The 15,750-nt window shown below is 42.4% G+C and overlaps 1 protein-coding gene across 1 annotated transcript; it reads right to left on the reverse strand.

Moving 5' to 3' along the window:
- Positions 1 to 1,042: 1,042 nt before the first annotated feature.
- On the reverse strand, positions 1,043 to 12,960 carry LOC143803755 (cytochrome P450 2G1-like). Its single transcript, XM_077281528.1, has 4 exons — positions 12,826 to 12,960; positions 10,885 to 11,045; positions 4,176 to 4,352; positions 1,043 to 1,087 (listed from the first exon to the last, which is right to left on the reverse strand). The coding sequence occupies exons 1-4, from the start codon at positions 12,899 to 12,901 to the stop codon at positions 1,043 to 1,045; spliced, it is 459 nt and encodes a 152-aa protein (XP_077137643.1). The 5' UTR covers positions 12,902 to 12,960.
- Between the last annotated feature and the right edge of the window lie 2,790 nt (positions 12,961 to 15,750).

Here is a 15,750-nt window from a genome sequence, read left to right on the forward strand (position 1 = left end):
TTACCTTCTTCTACATTTCCAAGTTCAAGACCCTAAAGACGACGACCCTGAAGACCACCCCTAAGACGACCCCAGAGACGATGACCCCTGAGATGACGACCCTGGAGACGACGACCCTGAAGACCACCCCGAAGATGACGACGACGACCCCGGAGATGACGATCCTGGAGACGCCGACCCTGAAGACCGAGAAGCAGAAGAACAAGAAGCTGCAGAACAAAGAGCAGAAGAACATTAAGCATAAGACTAAAAATCTGAGCGAAAGATATTATCTAAATTATAAGCAGAAGAAAACTAAGCAGTGTATGGGGGTGAGTCTGTTCCTCCTTGTGGTGCCCCTGGAAAAAGCCTGCTGCTGCAGGCCAAACTGAATGCGGACAAATGCTGTTGTAACTCTTTTGTGACAGGCAGAACGGAAGGTGTAATCTTCAAACTTTTATAGATAACAACTACAGGAATGCCTGTCACAAATAGGAATATGATGAAGAAGTAGAATATGAAGAAGAATAATAGTTTAATAAAAAGAATATGAAGAATGTAACAAAAAAGAATAATAGGAAGAAAGTGAAGAAGAAGATGAATAAGGTGAAGAAGAAGTTGATGTAAAAGATGCTGCTGCTGAGGATGATGAAGTGTCGGAGAATTAAAAAAGAAGGTGAAGAGCATGGAATTAGTGAAACATCAATATCTGACAAAATATAAAAAATCTTAACATAGTCAATATCTTTGTAACTCCGAACGTCTTAAAAAAAAAAATTAATTCCTGCTATTCCATTTGATTGGGCTAAACCTCTATGCCTTTAATGTCTCCTCCACCTCCCCAATACATCCTACATTATTCTTAGTTGTTTTCCTTCATGTAGAATGAACCTACAAGGAAAGAAAAGGTTTATTTTAATTCCGATATTTTGGTCCCATTGACTTGCATTGGTATCGGGTATCGGTATCGGCGATATCCGATATTTTTTGAATATCGGCCGATCCAATCCGATACTGATACTTTTCAATATCGGAAGGTATCGCTCAACGCTACTAGTTTTTTTCACTGCACCTCCACACCAGTCACACACTGCACAGCAACACAAACCTCCAATGCAATAAACATAACAAAAACATAACAAAAATGACCAAAAAAACACAAAACGATATAAAACAAATGATTGATACCTGCTGTCTCTCATCAGGATCCTGCACAGGCCACTCTGTGCTGTGTGCTGGCTCCGGGAGTGCTAACGTCACTGTGATCGCTAGCCACAGGACTATTGCGTTCTGTAACAGGGCTCGCTCACACTAGCGAGAGAATTGCACCGATTATCCTAATGACGCTTGACACAATCTCTCATCAGGGTTTAAGCAGAGTGTCAGTTCCCTGTGATCCGATTCTCTTACATCAGAGAATGGTATCACAGATGCACAGAAGACAGAGAACTTAGGCCTCTTTCACACTTCCGTCTTTCAGCTCCCGTCACAATCCGTCGATTTTTGAGAATGCCGGATCCTGCATTTTCTCATAGACTTGTATTAGCGACGGATTGTGACGGATGGCCATTCGTTTCATCCGTTTTTCACTGGATCCTGCATAAAAAAAACGGTCAGAGAAAACATTCACAGGAACGTTTTTTCTGCATGTCAGAAAATCGGTCAGCGACGCATCCTGCGCTGTCATTCACTGTCTACAATAGTAGCCTATGGGTGCAGGATGCGTTGCTGCATGTGAAAAGCAGGAATCCAGTTACGGGTCCCGCCTTTTCAAAGAGAGCATGCGTCGAAGAATTTCCCATCAGGGAAATTCTCTCTCGCTAGCTCTTTTTACTATTGATGCTGCCTATACAGAATCAATAGTAACAAGATATAATGTTAAAAATAATTAAAAAAATAAAAAAATCGCAATATTCTCACCTACCGGCGTTCCCGCGCAGCGTCAACGATGTTCCCAGCAGCTAGCGTTACTTCCTAGTAATACATTGCGAAATCTCGTGAGAAGTCGGGGTCTCACGAGACCGTGACTTCTCGCGAGATTTCGCAATGTATTACTAGGAAGTAACGCTAGTATAGAAAAGTAGGAGACAAAAAAAGCGCAAATAGGGTCTTATCCCCAGGATTGCTTCTAATCAATTATGAGAGAACTGCTCACCTGGTGGTACACAGTAAAGGCGTGTAGTTTGTCAGCTGCTGCAGATCCCCAGGTCGGCGCTGCGACCTCTTAGAGACGTTATAATTGATGAATGTGGCTAAGATATCTTTGTGTGGAAACTTCCTGAAGAAGAAGCCATGAGCTTTGAAACGCATTGAATAAACCACCCGAACACCTTACAACTATATCTGGATCCATTATTTGTCACAGCAGCGCGGATTTTATCCACATTCATCTATTATAACGTCTCTAGGAAGTAACGCTAGCTTCCGGGATCATCGGTGATGCTGCGCGGGTAAGAATATTGCGATCTTTAATTTTTTTTAACCTGGTTTGTGTTGTGTATGCGTTTTCGCAGCAGAAAACCACTGCGAAGACGCATACACAACAGGTGCACATAGGCTCTACGGGTCCATCAGAAAGACGGGCCCAGTGCACACATTTTCCACAATCTGCACAAGATCCGTCATTTTAACATCTTGACGGGTCCTGTGCAGATTTGGAAGACGGAAGTGTGAAAGAAGCCTTAATTTCTCCATCTTCTCCATTGTCTCTGTGTGCGTACATTGGACTGCACTTGGATAACATCTTACATGACTCCATCATTTATTTTTAAACAGGACAATGACCCCAATCACACTTCCAATCTGTGTAAGGGCTATTTGACCAAGAAGGAGAGTGATGGGGTGCTACGCCAGATGACCTGGCCTCCACAGTCACCAGACCTAAACCCAATTGAGATGGTTTGGGGTAAGCTGGACTGCAGAGTGAAGGCAAAAGGGCCAACAAGTGCTAAGCATCTCTGGGAACTCCTTCAAGATTCTTGGAAGACCATTCCCGGTGACTGCCTCTTGAAGCTCATCAAGAGAATGCCAAGAGTCTGCAAAGCAGTCATCAAAGCAAAAGGTGGCTACTTTGAAGAACCTAGAATATAAGACATAATTTCACACTTTTTTGTTAAGTATATAATTCCACATGTGTTAATTCATAGTTTTGATGCCTTCAGTGTGAATGTACAATTTTCATAGTCATGGAAATACAGAAAAATCTTTAAATGAGAAGGTGTGTCCAAACTTTTGGTCTGTACTGTATACAGTATATGTTCCCAATCCAGGTATACATGGCCCCCTCATCCCTATCCTGGTATGCATAGCGCCCATCCCCATCCTGATATGCATGCCCCTCCTCCTCATCCTGGTATACATGATGAACTCTCCCCTATCCTGGTACATATGGCCCCCTCATCCCCATCCGGGTGCGCATGGTCCCCTCCTTGGACAGAAATGTTGTCTTTGTTATGTGAATGGCTTCTTGGCTCTTAAAAATGTTGATACTAGCTCAAAACTCACTTCAATTCACTGAATTGACTGTAATACTATTGTTAGTGCAATGTTTCAGAATCTGGGGCCCCAATTTGAATTTTGCCTAGGGCCACAATTTGCCTAAAACTGTCCCTGTCTGTATTCCTCCTACTATACCATGTAACACACTTGCCAACTTTTCAAATTAGCTTCATAAGATTATTTTTTTTAACTTACATAGTCTCAACACTTTCTGGCAGGTCAAGCCCCCACAATGCTCCTTTACTGTTCCCAAAAGGTGAATCTGGACGGCAAAGCTCAATTTTACTAAATGAAATGAAAAATGTTTGGGGAGATGGTTTTCCAGAGGTACTGGAAGGCTTCTGAGGCATCAAAGTAGATATTTTCCAAGTCTGGGAAGTACTGTATCTATATTTTCCAGAAGCCTCCATACGTTCCGTGGGAATAGGTAAGTATGGAATATCGACAGTGGCTGTCACTATGAAAAAGTGTTAGTGTCAGGTCACTCCCCTTATCTTGGACTTCATAGCAGTTCCTTGATCTCTCTCTATGATAGGTAAGTCAGTGCTATTTATTGGACTATCCGTTACCATATCAGTTTCAATTAGCAGTATATTGCATATCTATCTTGACTAACCTATTATAATATAATTCTTTACATATGAGTTTTCAGAAAACATAAAAATTAAATTTAGAGTCATGTTTAGGTGTCCACTTACTTGTTTCATGCGGAGAAGAAAGCAATCAACATAATCTTGAGGGCAAGCTGGATCCAGTGTTTTTTTGTGGCTTCTAACTAATTCTTCCACAATATCTTCAAGAGGTTTGAGAAGACTAAATATTTTATTGTGTGGCCCAGGTAAATAATCCATGATTCCAGGAAAGATATCATACAACTGCAATGAAGAAATAAAAAATAAATTGCAGATGAAATACATAGAACACAAGATAACTTTAACTGTTTACTTATAAAAACTTGGCTAGCCTTCTATTTACTTTACGACGAGTGGACTTTCATGGACAGACATTGCACAAACTATCTTGTTCACCAGGATCCAGGACCAACCTGGTCTTTCACAGATACAGGGATTAAGTGACATTTACGAAGTAGCTGATGGCTGGTGGTCGGTGGAGCAAGTTGAAGGAAATATTTAAAAAGTCAGGTTAGAATCAGAGAGATTGGACGGACAAAATAGCAACCTATAGCCAAGGCAAAAAAAAAATGAGTCTGAGAACAGGAGGCCAGGCAGTAACAATAGGAAGAGATAAAAGTCAGACCTTGGGTCAATCCAATATGGTATCCAAAAGTTAATTAAATATACTGTTAGGAAAGGAGCCAGGTCAGAATCATAGAAGATGAGCTCATTATCATAGAAACTGGAGGTTTAAATAAGGCATCCTAAAAGTTAATTGGTCAGTGAACCTGCCATATTTCACTTATTGAAACCATTTCTTGGCTAACTATTCCTCAAGAAACCCTGTAAATCATAATAGTCACCTGTTATCATAGAGATTATAGTAATCAAAATCCATAAAGCTATCTCTTAAGAAGGGAAGTTTCACCCTCACATTGAGGATTGAAGCATGGCTTAAAAAGGTTGTCCTCGACTAGGACAACCCCTTCTTGATCTAAATGTTTGGCACCAATTAAACAAAAAAAGCTTATATTCACTTCCTATGCTGGTGCCATTCCAGCGGTATCAGCACTCGTGTTCTTGGGGCTCTTGAGCGGTGGGCTATGACAGGTGAGCCTTGTGCACAATCAGCGCTGTCTTCACTGTCTCTGCCTATGTACAAATCAAACATCAAGAGGAAGTGAAAGAGCAGCCACAGCCCTGACTTCCTCGTGATGTTCAATATGTTCGTAGGCGAGACCAGTGATGCCAGCACTGATTGGGTGCCAGGCTGACGTTACATAACAACTGCACAAGAGCCCCAGGAACGTGAGTGCCAACACTGCTGGAATGGCACCGGCACAGGAGGTGAGTATAAGCTTTTTTATTTTATCAGGACCAAGCGTGGGATATGAGAAGGGGATGTTCAATTAGTGGACAACTTCTTTAACTATGAATGAAAGGGAACAAGGGCTCGCACTTCATTCCCATCACTATTCTGGAAACAACTCAATTCATTAAAAATATATACAGTACTTTATTAATACCTTTATTAAAAAGGAACTACAATATATGTTCCAGATCAAACACAAACATTGTAAATAAGTGGAACTGCAAAAATAACCAAATAAATAAATGTACTCGGCCATACAGTGGGTGCAGAAAGTATTCAGACCCCTTTAAATGTTTCATTCTTTGTTTCATTGGGAGGGAATGGAACCTTAATACCTCCCCTAGTAATTTCACCCATTAATTACCCTTCCTAACCTCAGAGGTTGGCACCCTAAATCAAGCATGCAATTTATGGTGCCCCTGCTCACTGTCGTCTCACCCTGATAATCCCTAGGTGATCCTAGGTACTACAACCCCTCACAGGAAGAAAAATAACAGACCAAATGTAGATTTGGCAAATAATATGACAAAAAGCTGAGATATCCATAAACAAACTAATAATCCATAGAACTCAAATATGAATTTTACTGCATCATGGGCATCTCCAACATTTGCAGAGGTATAGGTAAAATATTCACAAAACAAATTTATAAAGTGTCAATGCCTCTAATAAGGTGCCATTAGTGCTACAGTGCTGATCAAGATGTGGATATAAAGTCCAATTAAATGAAGTAGGTCCCAGGTTATTAAAAAATATAAAAATCCCACATACAGTTGAAACCAGAAGTTTACATACACTATATAAAAAGATACATATGCAAGTTGCCCTCCTCAATATCTGAAATGAAATCAGAATAAACCTTTCCCGTATTAGGTCAATTACCATAATTATTAATATTTGCAAAATGCCAGAATAATGAGAGAGAGAAAATGTTTTAAGGCATTTTTATTATTTACTGCAAAGTTAAACGTTTGCATACACTAAGATTACTATGCCTTTAACCACTTTGCAACATGAGCCCTACTAGTACGGCGCATGTCATGCCTCCTTCTTTGATGTGGGCTCAGGCGGTGAGCCCACATCTTTGCTGGCACATGTCAGCTGTTTTAAACAGCTGACATGTGCTCAGAACAGCCGCAGCCGCGGGTGGAATCGCGATCCACCCACGGCTATTAACTTATTAAATGCCACTTTCAAACTCTGACAGCGGCATTTAACGGGCGCTTTCGGGCCATCGGTGACCCCCGTCACTTGATTGCGGGTCACTGATGGGTTGGCATGACAACCAGAGGTCTCCTGGAGACCACTATTGTTGTCACTGCCGGCTTGCTGAGTGCACCGCCCGGTGGTCGGCGCTCAGAGAAATGGAGGTATTCTGGTACATACAGGTGATCTGACCATCGCCTGTATGTAACAGAGCTGATCGGGTTATGGCAGCTTCTAGTCTCACATGGAGACTATTGAAGGATGCCAAAAGTAAAATAAAAAGATATAAATTTAAAAAAAAAAATTAAAATTAAAAAAATAAAAGTTTAAATCACCCCTCTTTTGCCCCATTCAAAATAAAACAATACAAAAAAATCAAACATACACATATTTGGTATTGCCACATTCAGAATCGCCTACTCTATCAATAAAAAAAAGATTAAACTGATCGCTAAATGGCATAGTGAAAAAAAAGTCAAAATGCCAGAATTATGTTTTTTGGTTGCAGCGATACTGCAATAAAATGCAATAATGAGCAATCAAAACATCGTATCTGCACCAAAATGATATAAATAAAAACTTCAGGCCGGCACGCAAAAAAATAAGCCCTCACTCAACTCGAGATCACAAAAAATAGAGATGCTTTGGATCTTGGAAAATGGTGCAATTTTTTTTTTTAAGAAACGTTGGAATTTTTTTTCACCACCTTAATAAAAAAGAACCTAGACATTTTTGGTGTATATGAACTCGTAATGACCTGGAGAATCATAATGGCAGGTCAGTTTTAGCATTTGGTGAACAAGGTAAACAAAAATCCCAAAAATCTTTGTGGAATTGCATATTTTTTTGCAATTTCACTTCACTTGGATTTTCTTTACCATTTTTGAACATAAGATATGGTAAAACCAATGGTGTCATTCAAAAGTACAACTTGTCCCGCAAAAAAACAAGCCCTTATATGGCCATATTGATGGAAAAATAAAAAAGTTATGGCACTGGGTTTTTTGGCAACATCTGAGTTAATTAGAGACACACCTGTGGAAGTATTTCAATGCACACCTGAAACACACTTCTTCTTTATTTAGCATCATGGGAAAGTGTCAAGAAATCAGCCAACATATCAGGAAGAGAATTGTGGACTTGCACAATTTTGGCTCATCCTTGGGTACAATTTCAAGATACCGGAAGGTGCCTCGTTCATCTGTACAAACAATTGCATGCAAGTACAAACAAGATGAGAATGTCCAGCCATCATACCGCTTAGGAAGGAGACTGGTTCTGTGTCTCAGATATGAACGTGCTTTGGTCCAACATGTGCCTATCAACCCAAGGACAAAAGCAAAAAAACTTGTGAAGATGATGGAGGAAGCTGGAAAGACTGTGCCAATATCCACAGTGAAATTACTACTGTATCAACATGGGCTGAAAGGCCACTCTGCCAGGAAGAAGCCGTTACTCCAAAAGAAACATAAAAACCCAGATTAATATTTGTCAATGCACACAGGAACAAAGACCTTAAATTTTGGTGACATGTCCTGTGATCCAATGAAACTAAAATTGAACTTTTTGTGCATAATGACCATCATTACGTTTGTGTCACAATATGTAATGACCCAACAGGGGTGGACGGAAGGCGTACGCCTCAACACACACACAATGGGATGGAACTGGGGAGAGGAAGGCCCTACTGATAGGGAAATGAGGGATGGACACGTCCTGCTCAAAACTAAGCCTGACCCTGCACTCTCCTAACACCCTAAGTGGGTCCTGCCCCCCCACCGCCATCAGGAACCTCATCCCTTGCTGTCACCTAGCACTGCCCTGGCTAGTGCACTGGCTGACAAGGGCACTAGCTTCACTCTGCAAATGAAAAAACTCAGGGGACAGTGACAATCATGATACATATGAGCAAAAAACACCAAACTCAGCTTGATAGCCTCCTCTACTGTAAATCAGCGCACAGCAGAAGAAAGGCACCCAGACCACGGACTCCACAAAACCAGCCGATACACCACAACAGCCAGAGAGCTTCTTACTCCAGGCTTGGTCAATATAGATTGCTCTATCACCGACAGTCAGCTGATGCATCAGGTGACCATGGAAAGGATGGTGGGAGTGGTCACCACCCACATCAGCTGACCTAGCAACTCTGCAGTTTCGGCCGCCTGCCAGCAAAGGAAACTATCATTAACCCCCTCTGGTCTGAAAGAAAAAAAGAAACATTTAAATCATAGTGGAAGCGGAGCTGCCACGAATCCAAAAATGGATCGTGACAGTTTGGAGGAAAAAGGGAGAAGCTTGGAAGCCTATGAACACCATCCCAACTGTGAAACATGGGGTTGGCAGCATCTTGTTGTGGGGTTGTTTTGCCGCAGGAAGTACTGATGCTCTTCACGAAATACATGGCATGAGAAAAGAAGAGTATGTGGCAATACTGAATCAACATCTCAAGAAATCAGCCAGGAAGTCAAAACTTGGGCCAAAATTGATCTTACAAATGGACAATAACCCGATGCATACGGCCATAATGGTAGCAAAGTGACTTAAGGATAGCAAAGCAAATGTTTTGGATTGGCCATCACTAAGCCCTGATCTGAATCCTATTGAAAATATATGGGCAAAGCTGAAAAGGCAGGTGTGAGCAAGGCAACCTACAAACCTGGATCAGTTACACCAGTTTTGTCAGGAGAAACGGGCTCAAATTCCGACCAACTATTGAGAAAAGCTTGTGGAAGGATTTGACTCAAGTCATACAGTTTAAGGGCAATAGTAAAAATGCCTTAAAACATACTCTCTCTCTCTCATTATTCTGGCATTTGGCAAATACTAATAATTTTGGTAATCCAAATTGACCTAAAATGGGAAAGGTTTATTCTGATTTAATGTCAGATATTGAGAAAAACAGGCATATGTGTCTTTTTATATAGTGTACTTAAACTTCTAGTTTCATCTGTACCTACCATTTCACTGTTACCTCAAAGCATTTCCCCATTCCTGTTCATGGTTCATCAGAAGGTTTTTAAGAGGTAACCCTTTAATAGGTGTAGGGTCGGATGTTATTTCATAAAGTCATGGTGTTCGTTTCTCATCCTTTTAAATAAAGTATATATTTTTATGGATGATGTAGTCTCCTTCATTAGACATATTAAATATTCTCCAATACATCCTTTATACTGTTACTGTACAGTATACGCCATGTTTGGAAAGCTAAACTCATGAAAGGAAATATTGAATAATATCTCCTGTCTGGGACCTCCAGGTGCACAGATATCCTGAAATTCGGGGATCCCATAACTTATGCTGATCTAGCCACATCCCATTGACTAAGCCCAACCTGAGGTCACCGTGAGGAGGTATTTGGGCATGAAATTTATCTGATAATTAGTCCTGTAAGGAACAGAATGATGTAGTTCTGTACCATTTTCTGAAAAGGAGAGCTTCCCTCCGATAAGACCTGTGTCATTTCCATGACATTTCTAGTACTTTTTATTGTTATCCATTTTTATTTCATGTTTTTGTATATACTGTATTTTTTTCCCCTTTTGTGACATCTTTTGTATTTTTTTATAATCACTGCCTACTTTTTGGATTAGGTTTATTTTATATCTTCATTCCTATTGCTCTATAAACCAAGTCACTGAAGCCATACGCTACCTGTAACAAGTGTCAAAGCAGCCTGTATAAACATTTGGTGGTGGCAGCTAGTTTTCTTGAGTTATTGCGGAGCTTGGCAGTGACTGTAAAGGATTATATATATTCCATGGATTGAAATTGGATGTGTATAAGCCACACGTTTAATCTGAGTTCCCCAATATCCGACCTAGTAGTCAAAGCAATTGTGTCCTCGTCCATTAACCGTCAGTCTATTGCAAAATTGTTCTGATAATTGGAGACAGTGGAGTTCAGGCTTGTGACAACTTGGTAACAGCGGGGGTGGGGATATCTGTGGGATTCCAGGGCTGTTCCCTGACACCCATCATCAAGCTCTGCAAATAGGGACAGAGTGGCTTCCTCTGGCAGACGTGATAATTGCAGTAGAGGAACATTTCTGAACAATAATATATATATAAAAAGTAAGATCAAAAGATGATACTAAAGCAGAACACAGTTGTTACAGAAGTCATTGGACCATCCACATAATCCATGGAAATGTCAGGTCCTCCAGAATGACAGCCTCTCTTTGATGCATTTATAGTTGCAAAATTAAATCCCCACCTGTCCCCAAATGGATGAGATGAGGTGAAAAGAATCACAAATATTCTGTAGGATTTTCTGCCACTCTTTGTCATCATAGCATTTGCGTGATCCAAATACTAGGCTTGCAATAATATTAGAAGATGCAAACATCAGAGTCTTGTTGGGGTCAACAGGCTGCCCTAAACGAAGAAATAACATAAGCATGAATGGAATGTTTTAATTGTGCAGCAATTTTGCATGGTGAATAACAACAATACATCAGAAAACAAGATTGCTCATTTACTAAAAACAAATGTCCATACTATCTCCATGGCGTTGCCAGTTCCTATGCTAACGCTGCACACCAAAGTCCAGGTGGACAAAGGCTTCTAACTATAGTGAGGGTTCGGACAGCACATGCGTTGCCCATGTGATCTCAACATATGCTCCATCCCCCACCTGTGATATCCATGACATTCAGTGCACTAATGGTTTTATTATGCACAAGCTTTAATGAATGCTGCGTCCTACACTCGTGACCGACGTATAATGTCTGACGATCTGATTGGTTGATCGCCCTGGTTCCTGTATATGCCACACCTCCCACATATGACATACAGATGATGTTTTGTGCTCTGATTGTTTCATTTGCTGTCTATATGGTTTCATGATTGGCTGTCTCTTTATGACACACATATTATCTTTAATTTTCCTATAGGTTGCCGCTCCATTGAGCCCACCTATATGAAATGCCCGCCAGGGCCGTGGGTTACTCGGTACCGGGTCCGGTACTTAAAGGGGATGTCACGGTGGCTGTGACCCGGTCCGTGGCCCTGGGTGCCCAAGTTAAAGGGAATGTCTTCAAATGGGTTTTGGGAATAAAGTTTGTGTTCGTGACGCCACCTGTGTTACTCGGTCAGAGGGGACCGACGCTGCTTAAAGGGGTCCTCGTGGGTGATATTATAGCAGCTAAAATGGTATAACTACCCACAGGTGAAGTTGGGTCCCCAGGGCTCCCGGTGTGTAGATGGAAATGATGGGTGGTGGTGCAGTAAAAAATGGAGGACACAGGTTTGCAGTCTCTTTAACTGGTTTACTGAAGCCTTCAGGCAGCAACAGCCCAGGGCACCAGATCACAGGTACATGCAGGGTACAGCCGGCTTGGAAGCAAGTTCAGAATCTCCTTTACCAGGTGGAGTTAGAAGCCTTCATACTAGCATGGTGGTGTAGTCCCTTGCTGCCTGTGGCTTCTGTCAAGGTCCTCACAGTTCTCTCTGTCCTCCTTAAAGGGTAGGACACTAACCTGTATGGCAGGTGGCTCGAGCCTTTTTACAGGGTCTCTATCACGACCCGTGTTCTATGCGCCACTATGTCTTCAGGTGTTAGGGTGGACAGGTGACCTGCAATCAGCTGTCCTGCCGGTTTCTGCTGTGTCGGTTGGAGTCTACACAACCTCGGTCTTCCGGCTACCGGTATCTGTGCTCTGCAAAGAGGTAACTCAGCCGCAGCTATTCTCCTCAGTTCTTTCTCTCCTGTGCTCCGCTTTCCTGCATGTTCACTACGATGTGTTCTTCTCTCTGTATTCTCTCTCTCTCCAGGAGCTGCAGCGCCCTTTTGGCTGCACAGCCCCTTCAGTCCTTCCGAAACTGACTGTCTGACTGCTCTCGTCTCTGTCTCTCTGAAAGACTGACTAACTTTCCCTCCAGACCATAATATATAGGGGAGCCACCTATATGCTGGATCAGAGCTCCCCCTTCTGGCTTGGAGTGTGAATATGTTGCATGCTTGAGTTTACCTAACAAAGATCTTCCCTCGCTTCCATGCATGACATCACTCTCCATGTGACGAAAGCAATGCCACTGTAACAACCAGGACCCGGGCCCAAAATTGAGAAATGTATTCTTGACTCCAATGTTTCTGTCTTTAACAGTTTAACCTTCTACATAGAGCTATGACCTTGACTATATTTAACAAACCTACCATTCAATCTTGTGAAATGATCCACAAGATGCTTTGCCTCTTCTTGTAGAGGTTCTTCTAAACTCTTTTTACCCATTCCAAAATCTTTGAGGGTTGTGAGAGAAAAAAGTCTTAGTTGACTCCAGGTTTCATTATTGGCGATCCTTAAAAGAAAAGGACAAATATGAAATGTACAGAATATGGCTAAATTTGCCAATGAAAACTTCCTTTGATATTCCTTCATTATAGGTGCAAGATATAAATCAACTAAGAAACTCGTATGATATAACCTCTATTGCCAACAAATTTATTCCCAGCAAACTTACCTTTATTGTGAAATAAACGTTCTAAAATTGGTACCGTGCCCCGATTAATAAAAGCATCTCCCGATTCAACTAGTGCCTCTTTTACTGCCTGGTATCCAGTCAGAACCACAGTAGGTCTTGAGCCAAGGTATAAAGTATAAATGGGGCCAAACTCCTCAACCAACTGTGAAAGTAAGTATCAGAAACCTTCTTAGAGGGTAACTTTTTTATTTTACCATTGCATACTTTAGCATTGTCCATAGTACAAGGAGCTGTCTCATGTTTGTAAATGGTTAAAATGCACAAACCCTTGAGTCTAATGTGTTGGGGGTTGCATTGAAAATTGTAATATTTTGTGGGATTTCCACTGGGGACACCTGTCCATAGACTATCATGATGCAAGGTTAAAGACATGTTTTCTAAGTACTTTTTTACAGTTGGCCAAATAATATTAGACTCAGTGGCCCCCACCATGGACTACAAAAATGATCCTGCACAGTTAAGGTACTGTCTCACAGTGGCACTTTGGTCGGTACGACGGCACGATCCGTGACGTTTCAGCGATATCCATACGATATCGCTGTGTCTGACACGCTACTGCGATCAGGGACCCCGCTGAGAATCGTACGTCGTAGCAGATCGTTTGAAACTTTCTTTCGTCGTCTAGTGTCCCGCTGTGGCGGCATGATCGCATTGTGTAACAAAGGTTGTATACGATGTGCGCACAGTAACCAACGGCTTCTACATCGCAAATACGTCATGAAATTATTGCTCCAGTGTCGTGCATTGCAAAGTGTGACCGCTGTCTACGACGCTGGAGCGATAGTGGAGCGACGCTGGAGCGTTACGGATCGTGCCGTCGTAGCGACCAAAGTGCCACTGTGAGACGGTACCCTTACACAAAAGCAATGTCACAATACCTAAGTTGACACTGTCTTACAGTGACTAAAGCCAAATGATATACTTAAGATAATGTAACAATATTGCTATAAATGTAAGATGTGTGGTAGTCGTAAGCCTCAGATGCAAAATCATCTGTGGCCCCAGCTCAGCAGATTTGACTGATGGTGCTATCAAACAGGTTGGAAGTCATATTCTTGATATAGAGCTATTAGTTGGTCTTACTATATTGGTATTGGTCTACTATGTATGTATGTGCAATAGATCCATCTGCAATGGGAACAGATTGATATATGACTAGGTGGCACCACTGAATAAATGAATGTCTAATAAGTTTTAGTGTCCATGCCAGCAGTAATTTTGAACATCTACCTATAGGTTATGGTAATTATTAGTGATATTTGTTAGTGTTCGGAGATTAAGTTTTCATCGCGGCAGCAGAATGATTTACAGCTATTAGCCAGCTTGATTACAGGTGGAGATTCCCTAGCATCCAGGCAACCCCCACATGTACTCAGCCAGGATAGTAGCTGTAAATCATTCAGCTGAGGCGATGAAAACTTAATCTCCGAACACTAACAAATACTCGGAGATCACCCGAGCGTGCTCTGTAAAACCCGAGCAATGAGTATATTCGCTCATTAGTAGTGATTATCACATTGCAACCTCACATGACAAACTGTAAGAAGAAACTGATAGTGGAAAGAAACTTACCTTTATTAAGTGTAGCGCCCCCACTGTCGCAGGGCCGAGGGGTACCCGGTACCGGGCCTCTGAGTTTCTGGTCTGGGGTTATCACGGTGGCTAGACCCGGTCCGTGACCCTGCTGAGGGGCGTACAATGAAGGTGGAGGTATGGTGACGATGTTATAATGTGGTGCAGGTCGCAGTAAATAACGAGGACACCAGGTTGCAGTCTCTTTACCTCTTTACTGAAGGCTTCGAGTTGGCCAATCCAGAGCACTGTTAACCGGGCTGTCTGAGACCGGCCGGTCCAAAGGCACATTAGGAGTTCCCCTTGACAGGTGAGAATCAGCGTCTACCTGCTAGCGCCTATGTGTTGTAGTCCTTCCCTGCTGAGCACCCCGGGATAGTCCTCACAACTGATTCTGTCTGCCTCTGATGTTCGTTCTCTCTCCGTCCCCCAGATGATATGGCTAGGACGCACCCGTATGACGGGGTAGGCCTGGAGTTCTTCCGGGACTCTAGAGTCGCCCCTCTCCCACAGCTGCCTCCGTTGTCTGCTTAGGTGTTTAAGTGAGACAGCCAACCTATAATTGGCTGTCCTGCCGTGGTTTGCAGTAATGCTTAAAGTCTCTTACTTTCTCGGCGTTCCGGCCACCGACTGTTTGCACCTCAGAAGGATGTTGCCTCGATCTTTCAGCACGACTCCTTCTGGTCCTATTGCCTCCTTGCTGTATTCCCGTTGCTCACTTGCTGCGTTGTTCTCTTAGGAGTCTGCCAGGATCCCATCCCTGACAGGTCCTCTCTCTACTTGCTGTCCAACCCCCAGTTTTACCAGAGTGTGAGGAGTGGCCTACTAGATAGAACCACCCCCCCTGGTGGCCGGAGTGTGAAGTGTAGTGTGTGATACCTGATCAGGTGAACTCCCTTTGTGCGATCAGACGCAACATCACTCCCCTTAGCGGCAGAGCGACATTACTGCAACGACCAGGACTCTGGGGCGCTGCACTCCCCCCCGGTTAAATCCAGTACTCCCGGACTGGGAAAAGAAGAACAAC

This window comes from Ranitomeya variabilis, chromosome 2 (assembly GCF_051348905.1).
Source record: "Ranitomeya variabilis isolate aRanVar5 chromosome 2, aRanVar5.hap1, whole genome shotgun sequence".
Taxonomy (NCBI): domain Eukaryota; kingdom Metazoa; phylum Chordata; class Amphibia; order Anura; family Dendrobatidae; genus Ranitomeya; species Ranitomeya variabilis.

Coding starts and splice junctions, on each gene's coding strand:
- LOC143803755 (XM_077281528.1), bottom strand. CDS start 12,901: ATGGGTAAAAAGAGTTTAGAAGAACCTCTACAAGAAGAGGCAAAGCAT. Junction 4,353..10,884: donor TCTCATCCATTTGGGGACAG/GTGGGGATTTAA, acceptor TCTTCATTGCAG/TTGTATGATATCTTTCCTGG. Junction 1,088..4,175: donor TTCTTCTCCGCATGAAACAA/GTAAGTGGACAC, acceptor ATTGCATTGGAG/GTTTGTGTTGCTGTGCAGTG.